Source organism: Oncorhynchus nerka, linkage group LG9b (assembly GCF_034236695.1).
Source record: "Oncorhynchus nerka isolate Pitt River linkage group LG9b, Oner_Uvic_2.0, whole genome shotgun sequence".
NCBI lineage: Eukaryota > Metazoa > Chordata > Actinopteri > Salmoniformes > Salmonidae > Oncorhynchus > Oncorhynchus nerka.
In genome coordinates, this window is record NC_088424.1 from 22,148,800 (window position 1) to 22,158,075 (window position 9,276).

At 40.1% G+C, this 9,276-nt stretch overlaps 1 protein-coding gene across 1 annotated transcript; it reads right to left on the minus strand.

The window, feature by feature from the left end:
- Positions 1 to 8,603, minus strand: lg9bh5orf22 (linkage group 9b C5orf22 homolog). Its single transcript, XM_029642671.2, has 9 exons — positions 8,408 to 8,603; positions 7,682 to 7,827; positions 7,290 to 7,439; positions 6,680 to 7,178; positions 6,431 to 6,493; positions 6,186 to 6,307; positions 2,199 to 2,265; positions 1,761 to 1,900; positions 1 to 1,240 (listed from the first exon to the last, which is right to left on the minus strand). Exons 1-9 carry the CDS (start codon positions 8,474 to 8,476, stop codon positions 1,093 to 1,095), a joined length of 1,404 nt encoding a protein of 467 aa, XP_029498531.2. The 5' UTR covers positions 8,477 to 8,603; the 3' UTR covers positions 1 to 1,092.
- Between the last annotated feature and the right edge of the window lie 673 nt (positions 8,604 to 9,276).

Sequence of the window (9,276 nt, forward strand, 5' to 3'; positions counted from 1 at the left end):
TGATTTTTTAATTTTAAATTTTATTTAAATGCACCAGCTCTGTTCAAAGTAACACAGGCAATATTAAAACAGGAAAAAAAACAATCCCATTGAGTCTATAATAACCATGGAAAATGTAATAGATTACATTACAACAAATATGGCCTCCTCTGATGGGTATCCTATCTTTCCTTAGAAGACAATTCAAAATTAGAACAATATTATGGAGAGCATCTGTAAGAATTAAATGAGAATAACATTAAATTAAGTTTCATATATTCATGTACAACCATGAATAGGTATTCTTGTACACTCAAAATGACAGTGCTGTAGTTGGGACAAATTGTACTCTGCATTGACAGCCAAGGCATTAAAGTTTTGTCATAATATGTAATAGTCTTGACTGAGAGAATAATCTATTTATACATTTGTACAAACAGTGAGATGAAAATGTGAAAGTACTGAATAGAGTTGCTAAGCAACTGGCAATGGGAGCAAACAAACCGAAGTGGGTGGGGTAGGATAGGATCTAATCATACTCATTTGCTGCTTTGAAGTACAAAGAAAAAAAAGAGTCCTCAGCACTTCCTCAGATTGTATTGAAGGGATGCATCTAGGGAAAAGATTTGCGAAATGAGCAAAGGGAAATAGATGTGCACAAAATTAATATTAATTCAAATGAAAAATTCCTACAGATACAGTTGAACAATTTGCCAGTGCAATCACTGCATTTAGTGTAAAATGGCTCCATAGTCAAAATTTCACTTCGTGAATTATGCCTGCATATGAAATTGTCTGGACTGGGCAAGGAAGTATCAAACAAGTAATGGAACACAAATGATAAAAACTGTCCTCATTAAATTGTACAGTATCAGTAACAATGGTCAGGTGAATATAGATATGTTTGATACACCTAAAATAAAAAATAACAGGAGCAGGTAGACATGCTATCTTGATATTCAACCATTAATTCATACTTTAAACTTAAAGCCTTTCAAATAAACTAGTACATGTGTGTATCTTCAGGCTGAATCCTCACACTGACACCAGTGCATGATTTCTGAGTGAAAGTCAGTCATTTGATGGATGCATCACAAATGACGATGATTTGTATCATGATGCCTTGGGCAGGTTGTCCTCTGGTTTCGTCTCGTACTCCTTATGGACATCCAACAAGCCATATAAAGACTCCAGGACAGCTAGTATCCTACTCTGGATGGAGTTTACCTGTTCAGTTGGGCAGTACTCATCCAGACTGGATCTGCCAAACACAACATTGAATCAATCAGCTGTCAAATTGTCCAATAACACATTGGGCAATTTGGACAGTTTGCATAACACGATTGAACAGAATCTTGTAATTCAGTCATTCAAAAACAATGTCATCCAGGCAAAGGTGATGCGTCATTATACTTTGTTAAATGGACTGTGCTTTGCATGAAAAACAACAACTTTGCTGAGAATACAATGACTAAGGTGTTTGTGTCAATTGACGTAAGATCTGCATTATTTGAAGATTAGATCAAATTTCTTAGTAGCAGAACAAACGTGTCTATACGCGTCAAGACTATGTTTTCACATCTTTGACATCCGCCTTTGCTAACAAACACTAACTGAATGAGTCAGTACTTCATGAACTTTCCATCTTGCAAATAAATTGATGGCGGTCAACAATAAACTGTTTGCTACATGTCCAATGTCCTTCAGCAAGCTACAAATCCCATTTTCTTTGAATAAGTAAAATGGCTGTTTTCCAGGGAGGGTGAGTGGCGCTGACGTACCTGGAGACAGTGACAAGGGTGGGCTTCGGCAGGGCCTCCAGGATGAGCTCCACTGCCAGGACCAGTCTCTCAACCTCCTCCTCACTACTGATGTGGTGGGGCAGCTCCGAGTAGTCACAGGTCAGCCCCGCCTGGTGCACCTTCATCATCATCATAACCATCGCATAGGAAGGGAGAGAATGTCAGCCAACCACATAAAGAAAGCCAGCTTTTTATCATCATGGTGCCTTTCAGAGTAAAAGGTTGGAAAGAGGCAGGGAGCAAAAAGAAAACCCTTTTAGCTGTTAAGGTGACAGGCTATATTAAATGATCTAATCGAACTGTTAATTAGTGCTACATTATGTTCTTCCTCATCTTATTTTCCTTCCCTGAAATTAGAAATGTAGAAAAAAAAACACACTAATGGTGATGACTCGGTCGGTGAAAAAAGCTGTTTACCATTTCGTAGTCAGGGGCCTCGTTTCGACTCCGCAGGCTTCCAACCAGTTTGACCAAAGAGGTCATCCTAAAAACAGGAGAGAAAAAAAACGACTTTCAAAAGAAGTTTCCGATATTTTCCACCATGATAATCACCTCCAGGCAGAGCCCTACAGTACCACGCCTGTACAGTATCTCTCTATCTAAAATGATATCCTAATGTCAGCCTAATCTAATTCAGACTGTGTGAGAGGCACACAGCAGAGAGGTGATCAACCCCAGAGGACAACTTGGATAAAAGGTATTATATCAGTTGTTCATGGGAAAGACACAGTGCAGATATAGAGTAGGCCTAGATCTACAGTGCCTTCAGAAAGTATTCATACCCTTTGACTTATACCACATTTTGTTGTGTTCCAGCCTGAATTTAAAAAATGTATCCAATTAATTGTTTTGCTCACCCATTTACACACAATACCCTATAAGGACAAAGTGTTTTGTTGAAATGTTTGCCAATTTATTGAAAATGAAGTACAGAAATATATCACTTCCATAAGTATTCACACTCCTGAGTCAATACGTTAGAATCACCTTTGGCAGAGATTACAGGTGTGAGTCTTTCTGGGCAAGTCTCTAAGAGCTTTGCACACCTGGATTGTACATTATTCTTTAAAAAAAATATTCAAGCTCTGTCAAGTTGGTTGTTGATCATTGCTAGACAGCCATTTCCAAGACTTCCCATAGATGTTCAAGACAATTTAAGTCAAAACAGTAACTAGGCCACTCAGGAACATTCTGTCTTCTTGGTAATCAACTCCAGTGTATATTTGGCCTCCACAGTTGTGTTCTGTGGGTGTCACAGAGTAGACTTATACCCCATTTCATTGCTTCACATTCCAACCTTGTTTAACATGATCTAGTCTAAATATGGCAAAATTCCACTAATTGTAACCTTCTGCATCGCTTTCATTTTGAAGGCAAACCGCAAATTCCACTATTGTGCCTAATCCTTATTGTGACTAGCTTCACAACACAAAACCCGGTCCGGTCAAGCCTCATTAGCCAGATGAAGCTAGCTGGCTACATATAAAATGAGCTTTGGGCAACAGGGTTAAGTAGCTGGCTAGCCATTTATTTTCATGAACTGTAGTTCAATTTCTATAGGAAGACAACAAGTGGCTACCTAGCTAATACTTACTCACAAGGATTCCTAAATCATTGTTAAGAATAATGAAAATGACTGCAGTTTCTACTGGTCATTGTTTTCAGGCTGGTTCTATTGGTGCTAGCTAAGTAAGATAAAACTAGCTAGCTACCCCAGAAGTTGTGGTCGAACAAATAATGATATATTACTAAAGCAGTATTGTAAGCACATCGTTCGTGTCCGGTGTTTGCAGACTTTTTTTGTACAGCTTTGACAGTGCTACTGATAGTAGTGGTGGCGCTTGGCTTGCAAATGCAAATTCATCACACAACATTCTATACTAGATCTGTTATTTGACGTGTCAAATGACAAGCTTATTTAATGCGTCAAATTAATTTTTGACACGTAAAGACCCAAACGGCGTTCCATATTATGTCTTAAAGCTAATAGCAGTGACGCTATTACTGTGGAACTCCGGTAGTGCAACATGTGTACCGGTGGTCGACCAGTCGGCGAAAGCCAACATCACCCATGACAGAAAACAGTTGATTGTCAAGGGCAATGAATTCCATTATCTTGGTGTTAATGGATTTCGCCTTTGAGTTGTCTCGCTGAAATGTTCTTACTCTTTCAAATGACTGCTCGATTTGTTGACTGCTTGATCCACACAGCAGACATTGTGGGCTAGGTTAGGAATGCTGTGTTGCACGTGTAATGCAACATTTTACGTGGCGTCATCAGCTTTGACATCGGTTTTGCACGTCGGCGTTAAACTAGACATCGGGCCGATACCGATGTTGGCATTTTTAGCTAATATTGGCCGATTCCGATATGTTCACCGATATATTGTGCTTCCCTAATCACAACCCTACAGGAAAGGTGAGAAATCATCATGATCATGTTCCGGCCTCAATTAGAAAAGGGGACCGTCTTACACAGCTAAACCAAAAATAACGTTTTGGGATTTACAACCTACAGGCCACTAAGTACCCTGGTTTAAATGAAGATACGGATTTACAAGCTACAGGCCATTGAGTACCCCGGTTTAAATGAAGATATGGATTTATAAGCTACAGGCCACTAAGTACCCTGGTGTATGTGAAGATATGGATTTACAACCTACAGGCCACTAAGTACCCTGGTTTAAATGAAGATATGGATTTACAAGCTACAGGCCACTAAGTACCCTGGTTTAAATGAAGATATGGATTTACAAGCTACAGGCCACTAAGTACCCTGGTTTAAATGAAGATATGGATTTACAAGCTACAGGCCACTAAGTACCCTGGTTTAAATGAAGATATGGATTTACAAGCTACAGGCCACTAAGTACCCTGGTTTAAATGAAGATATGGATTTACAAGCTACAGGCCACTAAGTACCCTGGTTTAAATGAAGATATGGATTTACAAGCTACAGGCCACTAAGTACCCTGGTTTAAATGAAGATATGGATTTACAAGCTACAGGCCACTAAGTACCATGGTTTAAATGAAGATATGGATTTACAAGCTACAGGCCACTAAGTACCCTGGTTTAAATGAAGATATGGATTTACAAGCTACAGGCCACTAAGTACCCTGGTGTATGTGAAGATATGGATTTACAAACTACAGGCCACCAAGTACCCTGGTTTAAATGAAGATATGGATTTACAAACTACAGGCCACTAAGTACCCTGGTTTAAATGAAGATATGGATTTATAAGCTACAGGCCACTAAGTACCCTGGTGTATGTGAAGATATGGATTTACAAACTACAGGCCACTAGGTACCCTGGTTTAAACGAAGATATGGATTTACAAACTACAGGCCACTAAGTACCCTGGTTTAAATGAAGATACGGATTTACAAGCTACAGGCCACTAAGTACCCTGGTTTAAATGAAGATATGAATTTACCAACTACAGGCCACCAAGTACCCTGGTTTAAATGAAGATATGGATTTCTCAACCTTCCTGTAGGGTCGTGATAGGTCCATTTGCTGTCATCTAGTGGACATTTTGCTCCATTGCCCTCAGTTATGTTGTTGTCCATGTTGGCTGTGTTCTAGTGTACTATGGAATAGATGGCTCTCCTATTCTTGGCACTTTGCCCAGTCATATTTAAGGTTAAAACTACCTTTGTAGTCGTTCTGATGCTGATCCATTCGCTCTTCAAATCAGGGCTGATTGGAAAAAGCTGTTCAAAATCCTTTCTTTGTACTCCATGACGAAGGCCAAGCAGCCAAAACGCGTCGGAGTTTGGAAACTTTGTTTCCATTGAACATGCCATACAAATAAAGGCATTTCAATTAATTATATGAAGAGTGCCTTGGTCCTCCTTTCTTTTTGATGACCAATTGACCCCTTTTACCAAAGAACACCTTCAGTCTACCAAAATCTACTATTGTGTACCTTAGCAGCGCTTCCCTTCCTCTTTTTTTTCTAGGGGTTGAATACTTATTGACTCCAGACATTTCAGCTTTTCATTTTTAATTAATGTGTAAAAAAATAATAATCTAAAAAACATAATTCAACTTTGACATTATGGGGTATTGTATGACCAGTGACAAAATCTCAATTTAATTTATTTTAAATTCAGGCTGTATCACAACAAAATGTGGGAAAAGTCAAGGGGTGTGAATACTTTCTCAAGGGACTATATGTGGGTAAATAATCATAAGTAGATCTCAATCTCATCTAATCTTTCTCCAGTACCAATTTTAAGCTGGCCAGTGCTGAGTGAAGGATTCTAAGGATAGAAGGGTTCTGAGGATTAGGGCTAGTTGGGCTGATGCAGAAATTACTGCCTGGCAGGTACAGAAGATTTACTCAGCAACGCCAGCCCAGATACCATAAGGAAGGTAGAGGGGATTTACCCTACCCAGGGTTGGCAGCCCAGCGCTTGACTGTCTCCTCACTATCATCCTCCACCAGGTCTGCAAATGCTGCCTCCAGATCCTCCAGCTGCCGGATACGTCTCTCCACACACTCTGTCAACTCCTCCTGAAAACAACACAACATGACACAGTTGTAGTGTACAGCAGGGGAGAAACACCACATGCTTCTGATACAGAGACACCTTCCGACACACATAACACCTTCAGAACAGACGGTATTTTCTCTCACCTCATCTGGGTCTTCTCTAGGTTTCCTGAAGCTGTATAGCTCCTGTAGAATATTGTACTCATCCTATGGTATACAGAGGGGGGAGTAAAACTGATGGCGTCAAATCATGAGATGAATGCCAAGGAAAAACCAACATGTCTAAACATCTTACAACATTTCTGCTGATTCTAAGTAAGATATCTGCAACATCTCAGCAGTATATGTTTTCTTGAGAAGGTTCAGTCTCTGGTAACCAATAATTGCCTTTACCTGTGTATACATCTCCTTGAAAGGATTCTTACAAGAGAAAAAATCAAGGTCGATGTCAAGTATGTATGGATCAGTTTGTTTGATAACGGAGAGAAGGCTGTTCACAGCGTAGGTCATTGAACCCTCATCCTTGTCAGTCTTCAAACAAGGCTTTTTGAGTGGTTCCTTTTCCTCTTCTCTGTTGTTGCCATTGCTGCTGCTCCCTGATGTTATACTGCCACCTGGTGGCTGAACACTGTCAGTACAGCTACTAGAGCTGCTTTCAGACTTGGAAGCTGAAGCAGAGGGTTGAGCATCATTCAAATCCCCAGCTCCCTTGTTCTCTATCCTGGGTCTTTTGGCAGAGCTCTTTTCAATGTCCCTTCCCATGTCTTTCCTCTGGCAACACGCCACAGGGTTCACTAAGACAACACTCAGTCCCAGAGGTTTAGGATTCTCCAGCTGATCCTGAGGAACATACAGGCCGTCACTTAAAAAGTAATCGTCCTTACTTGTAACTCTGAAACAAAATCAAACAAAGTACAAATAAGAAATGTATTTGGGTTCAAACCATACCTCCCTGTATACGAAATCCAGAAAATCAGGAAGTGATTGGCTAACAATTAATTACCTGATGGTGGTTGTGGAGGAGTCTTTTCCCACAGAAAAGGCGTGCTCGCCTTCCTTGATCTGCTGTGCCCAGTAGGGATGGAGCCATGCCACGTGAGACACATGCCCAGCATATACCATGGGCATGATCCAGTTCTCAATGCTCAGCTCACTGCAAAAAAATAACAATACATGATCAGCGAGTGAATGCATGTAATGCATTTGCTAATACTGGTCATGTCATGCCCTATTAATTTAGTGAAATGTAATGAATGTTAGTCTGTGCTGTAGAGGTAACTTAGCAAACAAAGATTTCAAGGATATATAAAATGTGGGATGATGGCATGTCCGTGTCCATACAGTGTGTTTACCGGTACAGTACAGGCCAGTCTCCCTGTTCATCAGTAATCCCACCTGAGCAAGGAGTCCTTGTCAAACACAGTATCTGCAGGCATATTGACAGGTATGAGGAGGTCTGGGTGGGAATCCAGATGGACCATCTTGATGTTCTTCAGCGGCAAGTGCCTTGATGCTATAGCCCGATATATAGGACTTACCACCTGAGGGACACAATTCAAGCAGATAAAAGATAGATACATTCTCAAAATTCATTAAAACAATGTGTCTATGTCAAGCAAGACTGGGGGGGATCAGTGGTACCTATCTATATCTAGCCCAGGGTCCTGGACTGGGTGTGCAGGCTTTTGTTCCAGCACTAAGCTAACGTTACCTTTCAGATAATCAACAAAAATCATGATCTCCAGTCTGGATAACAAAGTATTGCATTTAAATGTGTTGGTGCTGGGCTGGAACAAAACCCTGGTTGTTCAAAACCAGAAAATAGACCTAATCTGGTTACAATTATAGAGTAAGCATGCATGAATCCTTAGTAAAGTAGCTAGCTAACGTTAGCTTGCCAGCTAGCTAAGCAAATGTAATGTGATCTCTTAGCCAGCTAAGGAATTTGCTATTTTCAGAAAGTGAGGTAGCATCGCAGATCGCCATTGTAGAGACACTCAAATGGGTAATATATTGTATTTTTTCAGTGTGCAATTAGCTAGCAAGATAACGTTAGATATTACAAAAATGTAGCTAACTCTAGCTAACTAAATATAGCTACTGCTAGCTAAATGTTCTTACATCACAGTGATCTTCTACGATCCATACGGGCAAATCTGCATAAATCCTTTTCGATGGCGGACAATTCATTTTTCAGTCCGATGTTGTTTTTACTTGTGAACTAGGTATATTTCAAATAATCTCTGAAATATTAGCTAGGAAGACTCAGGTTTGCATGCGACACCTGTCTGAAAACAAAACCCAAACACGACCGCCTCTCTCTCATATGTCTGACTTTCTATTGGCTGGTATTTGAAAGCCAGCTTGTGATTGGTGTGATAGTGTCCACCGTCTCTTTTACACCGACTGGAAACACGGTCGAATAGCTGGAGCATATGTCATGCATTAAAATGGTCGTTTTTATATTTTACTCTCGATTTGTAACTCATGAAAAACGGTTGTAGGAGTCTTTAGTCAGCCTACAGTACTGGTAGTCTACTAATCAGAAAGATTTAAATATATTTGTTACAATTCTGCCCTCTATTGGTCAGTACAAAAAGTGAGGGTCAACTTTCAGCTGATGTCTTCAACTTTAGATTTTGTACTCGTAAGGTTTGGATCTTTTCTCTACATTGATCCTCAAAACAACTTTATCTACATCATGGTTAGAGATCAGAGAGACAGCAGCCCTTCCCGCTCTGATGGAGCCGTTTTCCTGCTTGCTTTGATGCCAACATGTATCTTGTATCATCTGCCTCAGAATGATTGATTTGGCTGCATATTGCCTACAGTAGTTAAGTGTACTGCAACAACGTCACTGCAAGCCTATTCCCATGTCCATTTCGATAAAGAATGTTGTAATTGCACAGATCCCTCTTGGCTTTGAAACAAATGGGGTGTGCTCTCTGCTCTGATAAATATTGCCTTATTTCAAATCAAATAGTATTTGT

Bases quoted from the DNA above. Each gene is read 5' to 3' on its own strand.
- lg9bh5orf22 (XM_029642671.2), bottom strand. From the start codon at position 8,476: ATGAATTGTCCGCCATCGAAAAGGATTTATGCAGATTTGCCCGTATGG. The intron at 7,440-7,681 runs GTGGGATTACTG...ATTTTTTTGCAG, and splicing joins GACAAGGACTCCTTGCTCAG to TGAGCTGAGCATTGAGAACT. The intron at 6,308-6,430 runs GTGAGAGAAAAT...TGTTGTTTTCAG, and splicing joins CTAGAGAAGACCCAGATGAG to GAGGAGTTGACAGAGTGTGT.